We start from the raw sequence: 25,376 nt of genomic DNA on the forward strand, positions 1-25,376 counted from the left end.
GCATTCCCCTCCAAATTTTGTTTTGATGGTGGCAATTGTTGACATCATCACATAAGCATGGAGAAAGCATTCCCCTCGAAATTTTTTTTTGATGGTGGCAATTGTCGACATCATCACATAGACATGGAGAAAGCATTCTCCTAATTTTTTTCCATTTGGGGTCTAATTATTTATTGCTGTAGAAAATGGACCAGGCTAATGTGGACAAACACTCTAGCAAGGCTAGGAAACAGAGGACAAAAGAGAGCATCAAAGCGCATTCTAGGGGGGTGACTCTCCAATGCTTAAGTTAGTTTCCCAAGCAATTAATATGAACTTGAAGATTAATTGCGTAAGAGTGTGAAGATTAATCGATCCCCTTACATGGGTGCTGACCTTTGTATTTGTAGGGTGGAGCTACGTTGCTACATCAGAAGTCCGTGGTGAGAGTCCAATATCGGTAGGTATTCTCCCCCAAGGAAGTTGAATCCTTGTAGGATTCTGATATGAGAAGGAATTATCACAGAGTCTTGGGGGTGAGGTCTTGATATGGTGGAACTACTCAGCAAGGAGGAAGAAGAATCTCGATATAATAGAGAAATCAACTTATCTAGGAAATCAAGGGAGATACCGGACACATGTTCTACGCCACATGTCACTCGTTCACGAGTGGGTGATATTTACCTGTATCACTATCTAACATGTCCCATGAGACTTTAACTACAACTACTAGAGAGTGCCTTAAGCAATAATGCGAACAAAAAAGAGTTGAACCCATAACCTATACTCTATTAGCAAGACATCAACCAACTATGCTATCCATTTTCTTCCATTCCCCTCATATTTGAATCAAGTTATTTTCAGGTTTATTAAAAGGAAAAGCACACCCATCAAGGGCTATAAATATTTTACCCGTACAACATTGAAGTCAATAATACCTTTTATTGTTTCTCTATATCCTATGCACACTAAATTCATCAATTCCCTTCTATGGTTAGGGAGAATTCATTCTACAAAAAAATGAAAAATCTCATCCTAATGTTTATTTTTTTTTGATGGCAAGCAAAAATTTTATAGCTAAGTAACATAATTACATCCTAGGAGCTGGGAGGAAGTATCAGTTTTATACATTTGACAAGTTAGACCGTTTAAATGGTCAGTGATATCCAAAAAACCTAAGCAAAAAGGGTAGATGATGAGTTCGTGAAATGTAGGATCCTATATGAAAATCTCATCCTAATTGGTCATGTTAAAGTTGAGTCTTTGAGCTACCTTTTGGGAATCCAAGGAATGACATGATGAAATACATAATAACAATTTGGATTCTCTACTGTCGTCTGTCCATTCTGTGCATACACAGAAAGATGTGCAATTATTGCCTTACCCCTGCCCAAGAACCTTGCTCAAGTGGGGATAAAACGGTAATTGCATGCCTTGCTGTGTCTACACCGCGCAGGACAGGTAGGTGGCAGTAGAGGATCTAGATCCACACAATAAACCCCCTTTCAAAATCAGTAGCGGATCTCCTTCGCTAACTAATTAATTAATTACATAAAACTAGAGGCAAGAAAGGAAAAAAAAAATACCAATATACAATGAGAATTCCCGTGTATAAAAATGCTCAGAATCTTGGCGACCCTGGCGACTTGGTACCTTTGCAGAGGACTAGAGGAGCGTTCGTTCGCCAGCAGAAGAGCAATGATGATCAATTAAAAGTATGAAGAAAACCCAAACCATATGGTTGAGTCAGTTTTGAGTTTTGTCTTTGGTTTTTCCAGATTTCTCACAATTTCCTTTCTCTCTTTCTCTATCGGAAACCCTAAGTTCCAGCAAGAAATAGGGTATAATCGTCGGGAATAAAGCATCGAATTTCCGACGAAGGAGAGAGCGATGTCGACACCAGCGAGAAAGAGGTTGATGAGGGATTTCAAGAGGTTGCAGCAAGATCCACCTGCGGGGATCAGTGGAGCTCCTCAGGATAATAACATTATGTTATGGAATGCTGTGATTTTTGGGTATTTCATTTTCTCTAACTATTATATAGCTCTTATTCATCTGTTTCTTCTATTTATTATTCTGCCAAATTTATTTGATTGGAACTGGAATTATGTGCTTTGGTTTTGACTTGCAGACCTGATGATACACCTTGGGATGGAGGTGAGTGATTATTGTTCTCCCTTGAATTTTATTTTATTTTATTTTTTAATATAGTTTCTCTAAAATTCGGTTCTCTAGACTAGATTGAAGACCTGTTTGCGCTCATAACGTTACAATTGTGAGTTTTATGGTTTCAACCTTGGATGAGACTTTTTTGGTTTTCCATGTTGTTGGTCATGGATGTGCTTATGATTTGTTTGTCAGTTTTCCTGTGTTCTCTGGCTGCTTATGACATACGAGGTCTTGGTGTTAATATTTTACTGTTTTTCTTTATTGTGTAGAAAGTGAATTTTACTTTCTGATTGTTTATGATTGTTAATGTGAGGACCTCAACTTACAGAAAGATACGTTGCTTCCTGAACTCTGGGGGAACAGGGGTTCGGTGTCTGTATACTCTATTTCTTACCTTCCTTGATTAGGTCTTTGTTGTTCAAAAGGGGCATTTTACGCAGTATAGAATTATGGGCTGTGTTTTTATTGCTATTATTTAGTATCATCAATTAATACATGTAATAGATTCCCCAATGATTTGTTAACAACTTCAGTCTGTCCATCTGTCTGAGGGTGAAATACGATACTAAATTGGAGTGTAGTACCAATACCTCGCCACAATTATCTCAAAAAATGTTTAAGAAACTTAGAATCCCGATCAGACGTGATCGTCTTAGGAACTCCAGCTTTGGATTTGATGACAAACGTGAACTCTTGCAAATTTCAGCCCATTTTGCACGTCGCGAGTTAAGTTTCTGTTGACTTGAAATATACTTCAACTCCTCATGGTCAGTATACAAAATAAACTCACAACGTATGAGGTACTACCACCAATGGCCAAGTGTACGATAGAGAGCATAAAACTCCAATTCGTAGGTGCTGTAACGTTGCTTCGCACTTGCAAGTTTCTCACTGAAATATGCAACAGGGCGTCCAGCTGGACTTAGGATTGCTCCAATACCCGTTCCTGATGCATCACAATGGACTTCAAACAAGAGATCAAAGTTGTCAGTGCTATTACAGGGGTTGTACTCAATTTCTCCTTGAGCTGTTCAAAGCTCCATTGGGCTGCTTCAGTCCACTCGAACACACCTTTCTTCATGCATGCAGTGAGAGATGCTGAATCACTTTGATCTTTGCATCGTCTACTGAGATGCCATCATCAGATACATTGAACCCTAAGAATAGGATTTGCTTCTTCATGAAGTAGCACTTGCTAGGTGTTGCAAATAAATACTCCTGGCGTAATACAAGTAAAACATCTCGGTGCTGCAGATGCTCGTCAGTAGATTTGCTAAAAGTCAAAATATTCATCAAAATATACAACAATGCACTTGCCAAGAAAAGTTGCAAAACTTGTGTCATAAAGTGTATGAAAATAGAGGGTGTGTTAGATAATCCAAATGGCATAACCAGCCGCTCAAACAGTACATCATGGGTCTTAAATGCCATCTTCCACACATCTCTAGACTTAATTCGAATTTGATGATAGCCACTTTTTAGATCTAGCTTCAAAAAGATAGTAGCACCTGAAAGCTGGTCCAATAATCATCGAGCCTCGGAATAGGGAAGCAATACTTGAATGTGATTTTGTTTATCGCTCTACTATTGATGCACATTCTCCGCGTGCCATTCTTCTTCGATACAAGTAATGCGGGTCCGACACAAGGACTTAGGCTTTCTCGAATGAAACCCTTATCCATCAACTCCGATACTTCTCTGTGTAACTAATCATGCTCAGTGTGCGCATATGGTAATGAGCCAGATTCGGTAATGAAGCTCTAGGTACCAGATCAATCTGATGTTGAATTTCCCTCATGTGAGGAAGTCCATGTGGAAGGTCAGAAGGCAACACATCATTAAATTTGGTCAACAGTGGCTTTACTTTCTCAGTTATTTTGGACTCAACATGCTTGTCGTCAGCTTTGTTTAGTAGACGTATACAATGTCCACTTCACCTTATTTTTGTTTTTAGTTCCACATCTGCCCCTCTCCACATTGGACATGACCTTTCCCTTTTGTTCTTTTTCTTCTGGTTAAACTAACATATATTTACGGGATTGCCATTACACATATCAATTGAGTTATTCATTAGTTGGGTGGGTGCAGAAGCAACCCAATAAGGGTTATTCCAACCTAGGTTTGCACCAAATTGGTATATGTAGGAGCTGTTCCATGGGCGGGCCAAACCCGTTTGGGAACCCAGACCAAGATGAACTGGGTCCAATCTTGTTCTGGTTTAGTGGGATATTTAGGATTTATTTTATTTGGGAAAGATATGTAATCTTTTATTTTGGGTAGCTATTATACATGTAGAGAATTTCCAATTTGAGTTTTATTGAGTTTCTATTTTTATTAGTTTTAAGTTTTAGTAAGTGAATTCTTTTTTGTTTGGTCGAATTAGTAAATGAATTCTGAGTCTTTATTTTCTTGGTTTTATAAATAGCTGTTTAACCAACAATTGAAGCAGATCGAAAAGATGAATTGAAAACTTAGTTTGGCTGTGCCTGTGTGGCGTGAGGTGTTTGTGTGAGCTTCCTTCCCCCCTCCCCCTTCTTCCTGCAATCTCCCTCTCTTATCCCTTCTTCTTCTCATCCCTCACAGCGAGACCCCTTCCCCCTCGTCTTCTTATTCTTCTATTCTCCCTTCTGCCTTTCTTTTCCACTGGCTTTGTATTCTTCACTGTGGGGTGACAATACCAAAAGAAACCCATTGCTAACCCTTTATCCCCAATCGATTGGCTCTGAGTTTTGGGCTGTTGAATCATCACCTAAGGCGATTCACACGTTAGAGACTCATGCCCTGAAGCTTACCTTGCTGTGAAAATCGAGCACTTGTAGAAACCCGCAACTGTGAAGTTCTTCAGGTTTGATTTCAGGGATTCAATACATCTTCGTAAGTTGATAATGGAAACTGTGATGGGTTGGATTCGATATAGATTTGAGTCACATCCCTTCGCCTGAAATCTCAGGCCCAACTGACAGGGGGATTGAAGGAGTTATCTTCTTCTAGAATAATTCTGGTTCTCTGCCTCTTGTCTTGGCTGGAGGTGGAAGACAACTCCCCTGCCCATGATTTCTTCTAGTCCCTTTTATTTTTCTAGTCTCCCTTAATACCCCTACCTTTCTCCCATATTCTCCTTTGTCCTTATTTTGTTTTTAGTTCCAAATCTGCCCCTCTCCACATTTGATGTTACCTTTCACTTTTGTTCTCTCTCTTATGGTTAAACAACTTAAACTTCCATCTATTTATGGGATTGCCATTACACACATCAATTGAGGGATACATTAGTTGGGTGGGTCCACAAGCAACCCAATAAGGGCCCGGGTTTGCACCAAATTGGTATCAGAGCATACCTGGCTGATGGATCTAACTCTCTTATTGGAGATCCGTCAACAAATTCAACTTATACGAGAGAAGCTCAACGAGACTCTATGACCATGCAAGGATACTTAGCAACAATGCATGGAGACTCAACAACATTGTAGGGAAATCAAGAACCAATTACTGGTTACAACTGATCGTGTGGACTCTTCTTTCAACAACTTGATCTCAATCGTTGAGCACAGGGTGGAAGAGCCAGAAGATGAGCCTCCAATGATGGGAGACGAGATGGTGCCGATGGTCGTTTAATATCAACTTGTATAATAAACTGGTTGCTCCCTTGAGTGAACCGATCGAATCTATATTTCCAAGTCACTACTTCAACAACAAACTTCGCGTCACGGTTTTCATAACGTTGGATTGTGTGTTAATTGATGATTTCATATAGTCAAGGTGGATGTCAATCGATTGGTGCTGATTCTCCCATTTTACAAAACTCGTAGACAAATTTTTCTCAACACCGGGGGAATTGTTGCAGCAGCTGTTCCATGGGCCGGGTGGAACCCGTTTGAGAACCCAGACCAAGATGAACCGTGCCTCAATCTTGTTCTGGTTTAGTGGGATATTTAGGATTTATTTTATTTGGGAAAGATATGTAATCTTTTATTTTGGGTAGCTATTAGACATGTAGGGAAATTTCCAATTTGAGTTTTATTGGGTTTCTATTTTTATTAGTTTTAAGTTTTAGCAAGTAATTAGGAGTTTTTATTTTCTGGGTTCTATAAGTAAATGTGTAACCAACGATTGAAGTAGATTGAAAATATGAATTGAAAACCGAGTTTGGCTATGCCTATGTGGCGTGTGGTGTTTGTGTGAGCTTCCTTGCCCCCCCCCCTTCTTCCAGTGATCTACCTCTCTCTCGTATCCCTTCTTCTCATCCCTCACAGCGAGAAGAAGAAAGTTTAACAAAACTACCAACCAAGACTTTAATAAGACTACCTACCAAGACTTTGACAAAACTCACACTTACTCATCAAAGCTGTGCTATAACGCATAAGGTAGGCTACTTGTTGGTGGCTTTTTCTTGCTCTATAATTTTCCAAAATTAAAAGGTGGAAAACATTGGTTCTCCCAAAAGTTCAAATGATGGAAAATATTGCTTCTCCCAAAGGTCCAAGTTGTGGAAATTCCCTTGGTGGACTTTCCAATTCAGAATGTGAAAGCAACATCTCCATAACAAGTGATCGTGTCGGAGATCTTCTAAAAGACTAAGTCAGCCTCCTCCATGCAGGAGGTAGGAGGTCTGGGCTTTGGCGCAGATTGGCAAGGTGGACTTTGGCTCGGACTGCTGTGTAGGTCCAGCTCCAGTCTTGTTGGTGCAGTCCTTATCCTTGCTGACCTTTTAAGGGCCTTAGGATGTGCAAGTTGGGCTTTAATGGTGTCTGCAACTAGGTCCGGGCCTACATCATAGCTGCTATGGAAACCTCGTTTTATATCAATGAAAAACTAGGTTCTTCTTTGGTTGTTTTATCTACTACCTGTTGCTGGATTTTCATGAACGTTTTTATCTACAAGAGTTGATTTCTATCCATATAAGGGATGTCGCCTTTCTTTCTTTCAATGGTTCTCCATCGTGGCAGCATTAAGATCCATTGGTATATTGCATCAAGCCAGCAACTTTCCCTAACTTTTTAGGGATTTATTTATACTATTGATAAGCACATTTGACTCTGATTTGGAGTTGATTAGAGTTACTGATTCTCTACATTCAGTTTTCTCCATCTGCAAGGTGCAATACTTTGTTTCTTCAGGATTTTTTTTTTGTTTTAAGTTCGATATCTACAATTGTTTCTAAACTGATCAGCAGGTCTTTCTAAGATTTTGGGGATTGTTGCCCCTACCTAGAAGGACATTCAATCCTAATTTGGGGTCCATCTAACCCCCAGATCTTATACTATTGCAAATATCCCATTTTATGGGTTTTGCTAGCTTTAGATTTGAGTTTTTTTGGCTGTAGTATGAGCCATAGCCCTATACTCAGCTTCAACACTAGATATACCCACTATTGTTTCCTTTTTACTTTTCCATGTGACAAGGTTGCCATCAATTAATGTACAATAACTTGTGGTAGACCTCTTATCATGTCAGCACCAGCACAGTTTGCATCAGAATATCCAACCAAATCAACACGCTTATGAGGTCGATAAATAAGCCACTTTCTTGGAGCTCCCTTCAAATACCTTAAGATTCTACATGCTGCCTCCCAATGACTCTTTTTAGGTGACTCCATAAAGACTCTTCGGCAGTTTGTCATTGCTAATGTTACCTTTTTAGAAAATACCCCATACTGCAGCATATCACAACCTCATTTGGTACTATTGCTTTAACCGTGTCTTGTTCAGCGTTAGAATTAGAGTGATGGTATTGGTTGTGTATGTTAATGACATTATCATATCTGGGATGTATGTTAATGACATTATCATATCTGGGGATGGTGCATTTGGGATTACAGAAGTGAAGTCATATTTACATCAGCATTTTCAGATGAAAGACTTGGGTGCTTTTAGTTATTTTCTTGGTATTGAAGTGCTTTGTTGTTTGAAAGGAATTATTCTATATTAGAGGACATATGTGTTAGATCTCTTGTTTGAGATTGGTATGCTTGCTTTTAAACCAACTGATGTTCTTATGGATCCATACCAGAAGTTTGGACAAGTGATGGTGAAGACTTTGATGGATAAGCATCGATATGGGAGATTAGTTGGGAAATTCATTTATCTTACTGTTACAAAACTTTACATTTCCTTTGTTGTTGGCGTTATCAGCCAGTTGATGGAGTCACCTAAAAAGACTCACTAGGAGGGATTATGTAGAATATTCAGATATCTGAAGGGAGTTCAGGAATAGGGCTTATTTATCAATCTCATCAACATGTTTATTTGGTTGGATATTTTGATGCAAATTGGGCTGATGCTGACGATGATAGGTCTACCACAGTTACTATACATTTATTGGTGGCAACCTTATCACATGGAGATTTAAAAAGAAACAATTGTGGCTAGATCTAGTGCTGAAGCTAAGTATAGGGCTATGACTCATACTACAGCCGAGTTGATGTGGTTAAAGTCACTGCTTCAACGGTTGGGTTTCTCAAGTACTAAACCTATGAAGATGTTTTCTGATAATCAAGCTGCTATCTACATTGCCAATAAACCCATGTTTCATGACCGAGCATATTGGAATTGACTATCACTTTTTGAGGAATGCTGTTTTGAAGAAGCTGATTGTTACTCAATTTGTTTCATCTTTAGATCAGTTGGGTGATATGTTTACCAAGTCTCTGTTTAGTCCTGCCTTTCGGAATGGCTATTCCAAACTATGCATGGGTGATTTGTGTGCTCAAGCTTGAGGGGGAGTGTTAGGTTGTGTGTGTAATTCCGTCGGGGTATTATTGTCAAGCCCTTGCGGTAGTGTAGTGTAGGCTTAGTTTTAATCCTGCGGTAGGAGTAAGTTGAGTTCTGTTTTAACTGTTACTTGGTAGGTTAGTAGTTCTTCTATTTCTTCTCTACCTCTATTAGAGATCTTCTATTCATATTGTTATTCATGCAATTCACACTTTTGTGGTGTGGCCCACCGCGAAGGTAAACCACGGAGAGTGTAGTCTCCACGGTTTGTGGGGCTAGCTCTCCCTATAATCCCACCGTGCATTTACTTAGATATCTTCAACAACTCCTTGTAGTTACAAAGCTGCCCCGTATATTTAAAATTTTCCCCTTAATTTGGTGCTCCATATCCTGATCTTATTGCCCCAGGGTGTTTCTTGTAGTGGGGGCTGCAACTGACCTGGTCTTTAAATTGGCTTGCAATACTGCCACTGATACTGGGGCTTTAAAATCTTGATTTGAATGGAATCTTTATGGGAGAAGGCATAAATCATAAATCCAATCCCCTTGAATTGGGAAAATATTTATACCATAGAGAGCAAGGAGAAGAAATAGAAGAATTTATAATTACTGGATGTGAAATCGGGAAAATAATAAAATTGGGATTATGGAGTTATGGTTAGATTTTTTCATCTCTTAGTTCGGTGGCACTCTCATAATTTTCAATGAACTGTCTGGTTTTTTTGGGTAATTTTTTTTTATGAGCTTTGTTGGTTTACAAAGATAGTCCATTCTGAGCAGAGGTTGAAGTCTAGATCAAAAAATGAGATTCCAGACCCTGGATGTGGTGAATATTTGTTGCTGATTCCATTTATCCTCTTGATATTAGGGCTGTCAAAAAGCTGGCCGACACCGGGCCATTTTTAAATTTCCGTTCCACTGCATGATCTAGGAGATATTTTCGATCTCCCTTTGGATATAGCTTCTATTTTTGGGGAAGAGAATCTGTCCTTCTAGACCGACCGGTTGGTAAATGGCCCAGTGTCGGGCCTAGACTGATTAATATTCAGTCGGAAGCGGTCTTTGGTAGTAGTCTGATGGCTGCCGAGTGCCGACCTGGATCAGTAATCGACGGTTATAGCCTGACCAGCCCGTTTATTGTTTAATCAATCCATTTATGGCCCAATTAGCCCTTTTGTAGTTTGGTTGTCCCAATTAGCCTGTTTATAGCCCGATTAACATGAGCTTGATTATGGACCGGTAACTGATTAACTGAATATAAATGTGTCTATGTCTGGCCTTGAATTGGTGGGGATCAAATAGGCCTGATCAAAACCAACCAGGCCAAACTGGTTGACACCTCTACTTGATTAATTCTTCAGGATTGATGTCTATTGTTCACGGTTTCTAAGCAAGTAGTCTTGGAAAGAACTATAGAATCTTTGATTTTTGTTCACTGGTGGAACCCTAGAACAGTGCCATGGAATTGTTTCTGGAAACATAGCTGCAGTCATATGCACTGCACCAGGCTGGTTTTTTGGTGCTCTGAGTGTAGAGCTTTTATGAGTCCAAAACTTCTCTTTATTCTTCACCCTTGTGCACAAACATGGACTCAGGGGAATCTCAAATGTGATTTAAATATATCAAGTTTTGTAGTCCCCTTCATGATGGCTAGCTGCCAGTTGATCCTACAGCTCAAGTTTTATTATTTATATATATTTGAACTGGCATTTATTCTGCCACATCAGGTCTTACTGAATATTATAGGATCAAGAGGCTCATTAATTCCCATTTAGTGGGAGTGTGAAATCTGTGACAGTTTTATAGTATGAATGTATCTTTTACTTTTTGTTTTATTTTTAGCCCTGTATAATACTATTGCTACGTCAGTGACACCAAGTTGTATGGTGTATTGACGTTCAAGTTTGAAGGGATAGGATTTCCCATAGATCAATACCTGACTCAGCTGCTATGGTGATGTTTGTTTTGGTAACTGTTTATTTTACTCTTTTTTTTTGTGATCCACATGGTTGATCTTTCTTTTGTCTCCCACCAATTTTAGTTCATCTAAGTCCTCTTTTGAGTTTCTTCAGGTACATTTAAATTGACGCTGCAGTTCTCTGAGGATTACCCTAATAAGCCTCCAACAGTTCGATTTGTTTCACGGATGTTTCATCCAAACAGTATGTGAAAATCTTGAGCTGAAGTGTTCTATTGTTTATTTGTTTTGCTTCTTGTTGCCCGAATATATTAACTGCTAACAAACTGCCTTTCCACATAGAAGCTTTTCTGGCCTTGGGCCGGCATGTGGTTTATCTGAAATGGAGTACTTCTCTGGCCTCTAACAATTTATTTATGGATTTGACCAGTTTATGCAGATGGAAGTATTTGCTTGGATATTTTGCAGAATCAGTGGAGTCCTATTTATGATGTTGCAGCCATATTGACTTCTATTCAGGTGCGACTTATAGACAATGTATATTGAATTTAAGGAACGACTATGGATTTGATTAAACACTTATTGTCCTGAGTGGGAACTGAACAGTCATTAGGAATTTGAGAACTTCTTTAGAATTGGTTCATCATTGCTCTGAGTGAGATATAGTTTTTATACATCAAATGAAAATTAAATTCAAAATTCACCTTGAAGTTTACATATATATATATATATATATATATATATATTTGATGATAAAAGTTTACATATATTTGTAACACATTTCATTCTAATCATATTTTTATAAGAGGATTTTTTGTGCAATTTATGCATTGTGGTCTGCTTAGAGGATTTTGCCTTTACCAAATGTGATGCTAAAATGGTGCTTGGGCAATCACAAATTAAATGTCACATAGTGAATCTTCTTAGTTAATACTCCTGGTTGGAATCTAAGCATTTAAAGAATCACATACTGGAAAAATGCATTTCCTGGTTAAACTCAATTCCTTACGCCTTTCCAACTATGCTGCTTAACGACTCTGTTATCTCATACGTATTCGTGTCTTTCCTCACCATTTAACCCAGTTCCCAGTCATTCTCCTGTCCTTTAAATACATGCATTCAATGTCTTTGTTGCACGTCTGTATCATCTTAAAATTATTATCTCATTGAAAAATGCAGGCTCCGTCGAAGCATTACTTCATTACCTAGTCAGGAATATTCATTGATTACAGGAGAAATAAGTTTGTAAAGTGATCCAAATGTATACCCGATTCAGACTTACAGTGGTTTGAACTTGGGCAATGAAAAGTTCCAGTTGGGAGTACAAATGGTTGACATGTCTTTGTGTCTTCCTTTATGGGCTGGGCCTCCTGCTTAGTCCTGAGTTTTGATGAATTGCACCCCTATTTTCCATGGAGATGCTCACACTAATTAGACAGGCTAGATCTCTCTTCCAAAGCTGGAGCATTGTTTTTCGATGGAGGTCTAAGTGTAGCGGTGGTATATAGCCATTAACTGTTTCCTTGCCCTATCATGTAGCCAGGACATATTGCCTTAACGTTGCCTTAAGTTTGTACCATATTTGTTGTTATACTAGTGCCTATAATGGGGTTGTAATTTGCATGCTTCAAATTTTCATGAATAAAGTTTCTATCCATCAAAGGGGGAAATTAAGAAAAAAAATCACTTGCGTCCAGTAGTTGTCTCGTCTATGTGTGACTTTGTACATTTCTCCAGTTCTCTTTGCAATATCATTTGTTATTCACATAGTTATTTTTTCATATAATACCTGTGCCCTGGATCTTTTAAACCCAAAAAAGTTCTCTGGTTCTGAATCCAAATATGCAGAAAAAAATATTTATCTATACCTAATGCTTAATATGCATATAAAATTGGCATATTCCTGTGTCCTACATGTACTTCATATATGGGCTCAGGTTTTGTGGTTGCCCGCCTAGGAAGAGGCCTTTTGTGTGGCCCCATTATCTGCCATGTGGCTGATCAGGTGGGCCCCCAAATTTTATGGGCAAGTAGTTGGTGGGGGGGGTGTAGGTAGGGAAAACCCTCCCAGAGGATCCCAAGTCAAAATCCCACTCAGAAACCCGAAAATTGACTGAAACTCAAAACATCTTAGAATGACACCAAAACAATAGTTAATAGGAATGATAAAACCCCCTCAAAAGATGGGAATGATCCGATGAACGGTTTGGGAGTAATTTGGGTAAGGATCTCAGGAACAGTAAAACTCAAATTAAATTCAATCCACCCAACTGATTTGTCTGAAATTCAGGAGAGACCTCAAGTTCAATGGTTTGAACAAAAGCCCCAAGGTTCCAATGCAAAACAAAGGCTGGGTTAAAAGTAATTTTGAAAACCCAAAATTTTGAAATAGAGAAAACTGGGAAAAAGTGAACTTTAGTTAACTCACAAACCACTTATCAAAACAGCACCAAAGTTGGGTCGAGTCAGGCTCTAGGGTAGGCCTTTAATTCCCCACAGTATCACAGCAAACAACTCAAGGGTTTGGGTTCAATCGAAGATCAACTATATGCTGAAAGTAGACCAAAAACAGAGCATACACAGGAGGTATAAAACTGAAATTAAACTCAGAATACTAATTACCTGTTATTGGGAATTGTTTGGGTAGTTGAAGGACGATGTTCCTTGCTGAAATCAGGTACCAGATCTTCCGAATAAGTACTTGATGTTGAGCAGCAACCCAAACAGTAGGTAGTTGGTGGTAGAACAGAGAAAGAAGAAGAAGAAAACCTATCTCAGGGCTAGGGTATCCCACCCACTCTGTCTATCACAGATTCTTAAGGCTAAACAGTATTCAATAACTTTAATTCATTCAATCGTGGTTATCAAGGAGTCCGGGCGCCTTAGGCGCCTTGCTACCTTGATTTTAGACCCTCTCCAACGCCATGGTCGCCTTGCCGCCTTGATAACTATGCATTCAATCATCAATGATTCAGCAGCCTTACTTTGTTTTATAGAATAAAAATAAAACTACTAATCTAACTGGGAAAACTGAAAGCAAACTCCTACTATGAATAGGAGTACTAAAAAGCTATTACAACTTCGTTGAAATTAAAAAAAAACAACTAATAACTAACTATTCCTACTTGCACTAGGAGTGAAAATAAGCTACTATTAAGCCTAATCCCATATGCCTACCCTTATACCCACATTCTAGACCCATTAAAGTGGCCCATTACAAATAAAACACAGAGCATCAAAGTCCCAATGGATACATAACCCAACCCAAGGCTTATTTCCACTAAAATATGCCCTCTAGGTGACTTATCTACACCAGGTAGGGCCGAGGGTCCCCTGCTTAGATTCCAATTTTCAGCCCAAATGGAGATGGTCATCTGGTAAAATAAAGCTATAAAAACCAGTTGTTGGAAAAGGAACCTTTTGTAAAATGTCTGAAGAGATTCTATAAAAAAAAGTTGAGGGATCTGAGAGTAGCCGCAGTAGAAGATGAGTGTGTGTCTTTTGATGTGCTGTGGACATTTGCAGTGGATTCCTTTGGGTGCAGTTGTAAGAGGAGTGAAATGATACACATTAGAGAGATTAAGACCCAGGTGTAGGCCAAAGGTGATTTAGGAAGTAGTAGTAAGAAAATAAATGAATAGCCTGGGCTTGACAACTAACATGACCTTCAATAGAGTTGAAGGGTAGAACAAAATTCATGTAGCCAACTCCATTTAGTTGAGAAAAGGTTAGATGAGTTGTGTGTGAATAAACTATTATGGATTCAAAATTTTTAGCCGTCTTTTTGGCATAAAGTCCAAGTATTTTACCAGTCGAGAAAACTCAACCTCATACAAATTGGTGATTGTCACAACAGTTTGTTGCATCTTAATTTCCTATATGGTCATCCTAATTTATATTGTCCAATGTATTTTACCCGTCAAGAAAACTCAACTTCATACAAAGTGGTGATTGTCACAACAGTTTGTTGCATCTTAATTTCCTATTTGGTCATCCTAATGTATATTATTCTCTCCTTATTTAGTTACTCTTATCATGTTTGTCATTATTTGTGAAGGCTAAGCTAATTTGATTTTGGCTGGAGAGATGATTTTTATGTAAAAGCTCATAGTTCTGTCCATGACACCTATCTTATCCAATTTGTGTCGTCATCCATTTGGAAAACCAAATGCCTCCTTTTCTGGAGTTGCAGTTGCAGAGACACCACTTGTTATTTTTTTCCCTAGTCAGATCCTTTCCTCCTTTTCTGGAGTTGCATTTGCAGAGACACCACTTGTTATTTTTCCCCCATTCAGGTCCTTTCCTCCGGTCTCTTCCTTTGCATCCTTTCTTCTACTTTCAGGTTTCTTCCTTTCCCCATGGTTTTCTAGATGCTGTGACAGAATCATTTCCAGATGTGCAAGTGCACACCTGGGGAAAAGACTAAAAAAGACAGTCCCCATGCATCATACTTCATACATAGGATTAGGTTTCATAGGGTAGGTTTTGAGTTGAAGGATTTACATAATGAACCATGGGGTTTGAACCACCTCTGAAAGGAACTTGTTCCGAACCGTTCAAGGGTTGATCTAATGAGATGAGAGACTGGAAGACTTGCTGGATTGTAATTGAAGAGGATGGTGAGAGTCTTCCTATTGTAGTGGAAGTCATTTTATTGGAAGACTTTGGTGATTAAATTTTAGGTGCTTGGCTTCCTGGTCTGTCTTGCTGTTACATATTATTTATTTGCCTCGAGTTAATTTGGTGATCATTTTTCTCACTTCTTGTATCTATTGCAGTACGCCTTGGATTCATTCACTTATGCATTTTTTGTCAATTTGTGGAAGGAACACTGTCGCAGAAAACCAAATTGTTTCCATAACCTGACCATGCAGGCATTCAGAAAGGATTGCATGGAACGGTCAAAAAGCTAATACCTGCTATCATATCTAAAAACTTAAGGATACTCTCTGTTCCTGTATTGCTGTGATACAATATGAAAAGTAGTACTGGAGTGTGGTATGGTACTTGCTAATTGCCAAACAATGTTCACATTTCTCACTGTGCTGCTCCTTTGGTTGTTTACTTTCCGCAATTCCTTTATCTGTTTTCTCCAAAACTATAAGTTAATACTGCCGGAAAAACTATTGTAAGAATGTTAATGAATACATTTTTTCCCCTTTTCTTACCTTCTCTCTTTCTGAATACAGTTCACTTATGAGTGCTAACAAATAATTTTGTTTATGGTTTCTCAGTCCCTGCTGTGTGACCCAAACCCAAACTCGCCTGCAAATTCTGAGGCAGCTCGGATGTTCAGTGAGAACAAGCGGGAATACAACAGAAGAGTGCGTGAAATTGTGGAGCAGAGCTGGACAGCAGACTAGAAGGCAAAGGAACAACCACTCACCTCTGTTATATATATATAAAAAAAAAAAGACTTATGTTGGGGGTGTGGGTTTGCAGTGGAACTAGTGGTTGGCTAGATTTCAATCATATGGTCACATATGACCTACTTAATATGCATGCTTAAATTGTTCTTGGAAGACTATTGTTTTCGAATCTCCTGCCTTTAGATTATACTTTGCTGGAATTATTTTGAGATTCCCCTGTTTTCTCCTGATTCTCTCCTTTGTGGTTCATGTAATATTAATCTTTGATGTATGTCCCTGTAGCTTGTGTACATTAAAATAGGTTTTGTTATTGCTTTGATGTCATAGGCGAACCTTTCCCAGTGGGTTAGCAAGCTAGTTCTGTGAGAATTAGGGAAGAGCTCTTATAGTGTAACATGCTGAGCATTCCAAACAACTGTTACTGTTTAAGAGCCCGTTGTTTGTTAAATAGTGGTGTGCTTTGCCTCTTTGTTTATTATGGATTTATGGTGATATTATTTGTATTACGTTACTACGCTGATATATCTGTTTTTCTTTGCTGGTTTGGTTTCTCTTATGGCTGTTTTGGGTTAGACCTTGACCCACGAGTACTTTTGGTTGTGATTGATAAACAGATAAGAGAACAGGTGCTCTTTACTGTTGAGTAGTATCGGTGTTGAAGTGGGAACTGGTTTATTTCAGCACCTGCTGCCATCTTGGGTTGGGTACTGCTCCCTTATGGTATCATTGATGTGAATATTTGAAGACCCTCAGCCATTGAACCCGAGATGATTTATTTGTGCAGCATTAGCGTGTCAATGATCTGATAATGGAGTTGCAATGTGCTCAGCACCATCCACCTTGTTTCCAGAGTCTAATTGTGGTTGCGAAAGACTTGTGGACAGATTCAACCCAGATAATGTGTTTGAAGTGATCTTGCTTCTTTTTGCTCAAAATATAATTTGGTGTCTTTTGCTACTAGTAGGGTATCACGAATTTAAAAATAACGCATGTGAGTATTAAATTGCTTAGGGCGTGTTTGGTTGCAAGGGAAATGGGAAAGGGAAGTGAAGGGAATTTTTTTTTTCCTTTTAAGTCGTTTGGTTGCAAAGGAAGTCAAGTGAAATTAATTTTGCTAAGTCGTTTGGTTGTTTCTGAAATTGATGTAAAATCAATGTAAATTGTTTTAAAATTTGTAATCCAACGTACTTTATTAACTTCACTTATTAAGGCTCTTTCTTAATAATTTATGAAAAAGGAACGCTAACCGGTGCTACAGCGCAGTGTGTACTTGCACTGTGCAAAATGGCCGGTGCACCCCCTGGAAAGGCAGAAAGGACTAGGGGTGTGTTGGTCATTTGAAACTTTTGTAATATATAACAAAATTTTAATGAATTTGAATACACATCGTATCCACCCCATTGAGATCCATAACATTTACATGCAAATGTGCATGGGCAATTAGAGAGTCTCTAAAATCTAACAATTTGGATGGTCAGATTGCAATGTCAAGTTCCTAATTGAAGTTTTCCAATTACGATGTGAGCACTGTATACAAGGGCAAGGATAGGGTTACAAGAAAAGAATATGTAGACGGAATAGAAACTAGGATCAAATACTATATTCAAAGACCAAAATTAAGCTTTATAGGAAACACCAATGAAACTCAACGAGTGAGCCAAACATTATAAATCCAAAGTGCAAACAGTTCCATACAACTATGTCATATCTTATGCTAACTCAGCTGTAGGTTCACAACCCCACACCAATGTTTTTGCCAAAGTCAGATCTGAATCCATCCTTAGCCTTAAGCTGCGTTTGGTAGCGGTTTGAACAAAGAACGCCCGTTCTTGACTAGAAACGTTTTTTTGCATTTCTTGTTTGGAACGGCGTTCTGAGACTGAAAATGACCGTTTGGTAATGGTCTCAAGAACGCCGTTTAGAACGAAAATGGTGTTTGGTAAAACCTATTCTTCCCTATTTGATATTAATTACAATAATGCCATTTTTTTTTGTTAATTTTACTAAAAAAAGACTTGTAAAATCCTTCTCTTACCAACCTTAGTATAAAATTAAAATATGTCATTAACATAACCAAAGTAAATATAAAAATATGTAAAATTTCAAAAATGTCATTAAAATTGGATTCTTGTGTGGATTAGTGGCATAACTGACTATGCTATGAACAATTGAATAAAGAGGACCTTGGTGGACTCGAACCACCATCCTCTTGGAACATGCTTATGTTCCAAGTGCTCTACCAATTTGAGCTAAAGACCCATCAAGTAGTATTCAATCAGTGGAGACAAAAGGGTATTTCTCCCTATTGAAGCAATACAATCAGGTAAAAACAACAGCAAGTAAACTCATTTTCACCTTTAACACACTTTTTCCACCCGCCAAACATCACACAACAGGTCTGTAATTCATGACTGAAACTTTGAATTGCCTCAATCTCAATGAAGACCAATGGAAATGGGGAAGATAAATAGGAGGAAGGGAACCTCATGCTATTCTGTCATTATACCAGCAGTAATGATGTCAATATGGTAAGAATTGAACATTAATTCTTAATTAGTTTCTCCAAGAAATGGGACAGTTCAAACAAGAATTAAGTGAAGACATAAGAGGACTGATGAGTTTATATGAAGCTTCACACCTTGGAATGGAAGGTGAAGACGAAGAAGACAAACTACTTGATGAAGCCAACTACTTCTCTCAGTTTTAGCTAATCCATTCTGCTTAGTTCTATCCATTAACAGAGGAATCCCCTGTTTCTGTGGTTAATGTTTATTTAGGCCTCCTATGAAGGTTCTATATACTCACAGGATGTCCATTCAAATAAAGGTAAAGAGTATTTCAAGGTTAGTGTCTTAGTGATGTATGGAATAGTTTAAAAATCCAATGTTCATCAGGGGAAAAGGGTTGTTGTCCAAGCTAAGAAGTAAACTAGCTAAAGTTATCATCAATCAAGGATATTTCTTACAACTTGGGAGTCCAATCATTTCAGATTCCTAATTATCAAAGATTTATATCTAAAGAAAGGAATAGACAAAATTCAGGTCATTTTCCCAAGAATTAAGCAAGAAATGAGGCTCATAAAATGCAACACTTCTTAGTTACGTGGGTTCTCTCCCTCTATAGTGTCTATCTATGCCCAAAGACATCTCTCCCATTTCTTCAAACCAGATCACCCATTTTCAGTCCCAAATATTCAACAAATATAAGAAAAAAACTCTCTTTCACTCAAAATGGAAACCCACCCCAAGGCTGAAAAAAGGCTAAACAGATCAATCCATTACGAGAACGTTGGCATCACCTCATAAAAGCAACTAGAAAGAATGCAACCACCACTCCATCAACACAAACACATGAACCCTCCCTTTTAAACCCATTTAAACATTATTTAGAAAATTAATCTTAGAAGAAAAATAAAACCACAGGTTTGGAATTGGAATAATAGATTTCATTCTCTTTCTGTAATACCCATTTTCTATCCATTTTTTCACCTATTCCTCTTTTTCTGTGGTAGTGAACAATATTTATTGTTCCACTTAATTTGTTTCTCATACCTCTTCAGAAGGCTAACTTCCATGCATAATTATACTATACATGAGTTTTTCGGTCACTGTTTGATGCTTTATACTTATGCGTTAGTTCATGATAATGAATTTTTGAGTGTGAAATATGTGGAGAGAAGTGTCGAAAGTGGCTACAGGTGGCAGGTCCTAATCAGTATGAACTTGACTAGATGGTCAAAACCATTTGACACTGTTTAAACTACTTACTGAAATTTTTTATTTTGAAATGGACGAAGGGTGAAACTATAAAGCATAGAAGTGACACTGAATGCATTCCCTGGAACCTAGTGTTAACACCAATTGGTAAGATGAAGGAAGTTGACTAAGATGGTTCAGTGCTGTGTAAGTAAAGTCCAAGTGCTGCATGAGAAGCATGACTAGAATAAAATTGGATCTTTAAAAAGGAAGTGGGTGAAACCAAAAGAATTCAGGTTATATATAGTCAGATAACCTGAATACTTATAACCTGAACACTTATAATTCAACTATGCAACAATGGCACTTCTATTTTTCATTGGCTGGGCATGTGTCAAACATCCACACAGATATTTCGTGTATTTTTTCTTTTCTTAAAAATAATTGGGAGAGAGAGGGATGGATAGGTTGCTTGTAAAAGCAAAACATATCACACATAGTGGACACGAATAAAAAACATAATTATATTCAAATTGAACATTAAAGTGATCACCCATAGGAGGAATACAACTATTATATACTGTTTTTTTTTGGTAAGAACTACTATATACTGTTCAATTCCATCATATACATATAGAGATGTGTCCACGGATCAATTTTCTAGCAATGTAGGTATGGTAGGCTGGAAAACAACAGTACCACACTTACAGAAAATCAGGATCGCAGTGAACAAAAACTCAAAATCTGTGGACAGAATGAGACAATAGCAATAGCTCCTGATCTAGCTGTTGGATGAGGTTGTTATTGCAGTTGAAGGAAGGCCTCATGGGGCTAGACTTATGCTTAAATTTTAGGCTCATCCGATGAGGGAATTGGGAGATAAGACAGAATAAGAAAATAGAAAGTTATAGATTCAGAAATAGAAGGTAACAAAATATTATTGCCATTTTCAACTCACCACTCAGATGAAGTCTAGATTTGGATCGGAGGGGCTAGGGAAGGCATATCAGAGTATCAATGTAAACTAATGATCAGATCTTCTGAAATTAAGGTCTGAACATCGATCTATGATGTTGATAAACAGCCCTCTCGCAGGCACTAACAGTGTAATACAATGATCATACATGAATAGAAATTTTAATACTACTGGGAATTAAATAGAACAGAGAAGCAAAGAAATAGGAAAAAGGATATGTTCAAGTCTCCCACTTGAACTGCAGAGCAGGCCTCCCACCTAACTCCAACCTAGTCTCCCACTAGGGTTTCTGCATCGCACAGATTTGCCTTACAGTTACAGCAAAAAGCTGAGACAAAATGGGTAACAAAGGGGTGCTGATCCATACCTTTTCGGTTGAGAGGTGTTGATTAATGGGGTACTACAAAATTACAGAATATTCAGAAAATTGACACCAATAGATGTACTTGAGAGAGAACCATGAAACAGCAGTCCAAAATTGCATAGACTAGCCAAGATATAAAGAAAATTCTAATGTCTTTAGCAAATATTCCTTCCTTGTCTACCCACTGGATGGAGACCCCTCTTCCCTGATCTGTTGTCTTATTATAGACCACAAGACTCCTGAAGAAATCAGATGCCAAAATGCTTTGGAGGATTATTGGATTAAGATTACTAGTTAGAGACAGGAAATGGACTACTGGAGGAGACCCGTCATAGTTCAAAGATGTAAAGAGATTGGTTTTGGGAATTTTTCATTCTGAAGGCAAAGGCTATTATTAGAAGTAAATTAAAAAAAAAACTGGGATCATAGGAAGGCATGCGTTTTTTTTAATAGGAGAAAATCGAAAACTGGTCAGGAGAAGGAAAGATTTTAGAAGATGACAAGACCCAATTATGATCAAATTCAAGGAAACATATCAGTGGACTGTGGATATGCAAACTAAGAAAAAAAAAATCTCATCACAGAAAAACAGGAAGATTGCAATAAGGATCAAAGTCGAGAAGAATAAGAAACCATACATTCAAATTCTGAAACAGAAATCTAGGTTTCTGATAGCGCAGAATGTAGACTACAAAAGAGGATGGAATGGGAAAAAAAATCTCATCACAGCAAAACCTAACATCTCGATCTATTACTGGACATTTATCTCTATTTCTTCTCTCTTTCTAGATCTCATACTAGAAATCGCCTTGTGAACAAAACCAGAGAAGAGGAAGAAGGATATGAGAGTACCTTCGTTCAGAGAGATGAGAGCTTCGGAGCTTCTCAAAGAGACAACCACCACCGCTTGCTCGAGCTTCTAAGCCTTCTTAGAGAGACTGAACCAGCACTAGAGACGTTAGGGCTTTTGAGCTTCTCAAACGTTTTTAGAGATTCTTCAACCCTTTCAATCGACGAAACAACGCACAAAGCAAGGCTCGAAGTCGATTATTCTCGGGTTTTCAATTTACTTGCGTTTTTTGTTGAAAAACAAAAATTACAATCTTACCCCAAAAGTGAAATTTATTTTTCATGGGAAAAGCAATTCCCTGACAACCAAACACCTAAATTTATTATCCTTAGAAAAATTCACTTTACATCAAAAATTTACATTCCCCTTGTAACCGAACAAACCCTAGGGAGTGCACAAAGTGTGAAACTAACTGATTTATAAAAAGCATACACAAGGGCTTTTGTTTAGACTTACCGTTATTGGGAAAGATCTATATGCAGATTAATTGTGGGAATCTGGATTCAAGGAGCCATCAGGAAGATTAGAAAGGAATCACCTTACATGTTTAAACTTTCAAACTTTGATTGAGACATAGCTTCATTTGAGCAAGTTTTAATGGGAATGACAATAATAGCTGGCAAACTCTTATTAGGTTAAAAAAAAGCAAAAAACTCTTATTTTAGGTGCCATAGAATAATAATTTTTTTTTTTTTTTTTTTTGGTGGTAAATAGAGGTCTATTGATGAAAGAAGTGTGTAGTAGTTAAGGTTTCATTTACACACAAATCATGAAGCCAAGAAGTGGGATTAGGCCAAATAGTCATAGGGCCTTCATAGTAAAGGAATAAGTTTATACCATTTGCTCTCCTTGGAGAGAAAAGAAAAATTTTATCATCCCTTGGAAAGAAAAGAAAAGAAAAATTATTGTTACTAAAAATAAAGGAAAGATATCTAAAGTCTTCAAGAAGTGGATCGATCTTGAGGGTACAAGGACGACCTTGATTTGTAATCTAGCACCATTCAATTTGTACTTGAACCTGCAAAAGACCTTCCACCACCATTGCCTTGAGCGCCGCCCTTACTCAAAGAGCCTCTCCAAACCAACAAGATAATTGCTCTGAAACTGTCAATATCTGTTCCCCAAAGCAGTCCATGTTAATAAAACCAACTCCACCAATACCCTCATCCCAAGCGAGGGAAGCATGAGTATCAATTTTTAACATACCAGATGGTGGCAGTTTCCAATTGATCCATCAGAAGCCAATGGTATAAAGGCTGAAGATGTTATAGGCGAACAATTTGCTACTCTAACTTCTCCATTGGCTGCTTGATATGCATTAACATAGGACTCCCTATGATGTGCATTAAAGTTTGAAATCTCATAATGGGCATTAACGTTAGGAACCCCTAGATTTGCATTTATTTTGTATTAAAGGTTGAAATCAATGATGAGTTGTAAACGCTTGAAGGTCAAGACCCACTTGATGAGCTTTGGGGCTAGGGTTAATGAGAGAAGTTTATAAAACCTGGAAAACATTACAATTGGATAAATGAGGGTTAATGAGAGAGGTTAATAAAGCTTGGAAACCGTTAAGAGATTGGATGGCAATAGAGTGAGGTAAGTTATGAAAGAGGTCATGGATTAGTTAAAGAAGGGGTAGACATTCAGTTATGGGTAACGGTTCCATGAAGAGATAAAGATGGGTTGACTTGGAAACTGTTAAAAGACTGTATTTGTGGATTGGAAAGGTAAATTAAATGGACTAATTGGGATGTTTAAAGATTGATCATTGGTCATTGAAGAAGAGAGAGAGATTGCATTGTAAGTAACGGTTCTAGGAAGAGTGGATGGTGGACTGATCTAGGAAGTATCGTAGTGTGTTGGACCGACTCATCACACAGGGGTGTTGCAATCATGGACCGTTGAAGTCGCCTCCTCTTTGGCTAGTCGGCAGCTGGCACATTGCACTGTCGGTAAGGACCAACTACTTCATCGTTGAATGAACTCCATTACCACCTTCAGCCAAGGTTAGAACGGTAAAGCTTAGTATATTTTCTAACTACTAAGCATCAGGAATACTAGCACGAAGGTCGGAACTAAAACGCATCTTCGGTCCATAACGACAGTTTGATGTTGCTGAACTTTGATACAACTCCTTACATCACGCTTCCTCATATCCCAAAATGCCACAAGAAGAATAGAATCTAGGCAAACACTCATACTTAATCGAGAGATCCATTCACATCCTAGACCACCATTGGATTTGAATGGACGGCCTCAGACGGTTACTGATGTCAAAGACAATACGATAAAGAATGTACTGAATTCGACCTCCCATTTGCATTTCTTGAACAAGCACGAGCTACCTTGTGAGGGGTACCCATGGTTTCTACCAACTGAAATGCAAACTCCGGAGATAAGAGTTCCTGTGGTATATGATGAAGTTTTTGTTGGGTAACCTAAAGGGGGTGAATAGGTTATCATTAGTGGGTTTTGCCTATTTTTCAATTATTCACACAATTAAGTGAATTATGAATTAATTGATTTTCGAATAGAAATCATAAGTAAATGAGGCACAAAGTTTATAGTAGTTCAACTTCAAGAGTCTACGTCCACTCCTCTCAATATTTGAGAGAATTCTACTAATATTTTCCTTTCAATGCAATAGGTGGGGAAATAACACATTTACAATTCTTTTTCAAGGATAAGAGGATCCTTACAATCTTCTGAGGATAAGATGATTTTTTTTTAACAATAATCTAAATACGGTCTAGATTAATGCAATACTTGTTCTATATTAGGTTCAACAACTCAAGAGCTAATAAGGAAAATGGTAAAGTTACTTAATAAGGAGTGTGACACTACTCCTTGTGCATGGAGGTGATGTGAGTTGGATGCACAATAAAAGCCTTCTTGATCACTCCTCTTGGTGTTGTAGCTTGGAGGTAGTGTGAAAATTTTGAATGCTTGAGTTTTCTCTTGAGAAAACTTTGTGTTGCAACTTGAACTCAATAACAAGAATGCACTTTGAAGGATGATCTTGTATGACTCAAAGGTACTCTTTTTTTAATGATAGTTGATTAGTGAAAGCCTTCTTCACTTTGGCTTTTATTTGCTTTTTCATAGTCAAAAAGTTGGAGTTGATTAGAGCTTCAACGGATACAAAATGACTCTATTTTTGTCATCCGGTTGATTTGTTTGACGAATTGGTCCGACCGGTATACTGGCCATTATAAGAAATATGATCATTGGGGAACTGGTAAAGCCAGTTGGACTTGTGGTTTCTTCCACTAACCAAAGTAACCTTGTCAGGCCGGTTGGTGCAGAAATGCCGAGTTTGGGATGTTTTTGCTCCGGTATTTTGGAG

The 25,376-nt window shown here is 38.1% G+C and overlaps 1 protein-coding gene across 2 annotated transcripts; it reads left to right on the plus strand.

The window, feature by feature from the left end:
* The first annotated feature begins 1,578 nt into the window (after window positions 1-1,578).
* LOC122652084 (ubiquitin-conjugating enzyme E2 2) lies at window positions 1,579-16,144 on the plus strand. Of its 2 annotated transcripts, none has more exons than XM_043845754.1 (6): window positions 1,579-1,694; window positions 1,804-1,994; window positions 2,111-2,136; window positions 10,928-11,017; window positions 11,204-11,292; window positions 16,008-16,144. In XM_043845754.1, the coding sequence occupies exons 2-6, from the start codon at window positions 1,870-1,872 to the stop codon at window positions 16,134-16,136; spliced, it is 459 nt and encodes a 152-aa protein (XP_043701689.1). In that variant the 5' UTR covers window positions 1,579-1,694; window positions 1,804-1,869; the 3' UTR covers window positions 16,137-16,144. The 2 variants fall into 2 exon arrangements, with proteins under 2 accessions (XP_043701689.1, XP_043701690.1); XM_043845755.1 differs by having other exon boundaries at window positions 1,619-1,690; window positions 1,794-1,994.
* The last annotated feature ends 9,232 nt before the right edge of the window (window positions 16,145-25,376 follow it).

Source organism: Telopea speciosissima, chromosome 2, assembly GCF_018873765.1.
Source record: "Telopea speciosissima isolate NSW1024214 ecotype Mountain lineage chromosome 2, Tspe_v1, whole genome shotgun sequence".
Classification (NCBI taxonomy): Eukaryota; Viridiplantae; Streptophyta; class Magnoliopsida; order Proteales; family Proteaceae; genus Telopea; species Telopea speciosissima.

Excerpts from the sequence above, each read along its gene's own strand:
- LOC122652084 (XM_043845754.1), top strand. The coding sequence starts at position 1,870 with ATGTCGACACCAGCGAGAAAGAGGTTGATGAGGGATTTCAAGAGGTTG. Across the intron at positions 1,995-2,110 it reads TGGAATGCTGTGATTTTTGG|ACCTGATGATACACCTTGGG; the intron begins GTATTTCATTTT and ends TTTGACTTGCAG. Across the intron at positions 2,137-10,927 it reads TGATACACCTTGGGATGGAG|GTACATTTAAATTGACGCTG; the intron begins GTGAGTGATTAT and ends GAGTTTCTTCAG.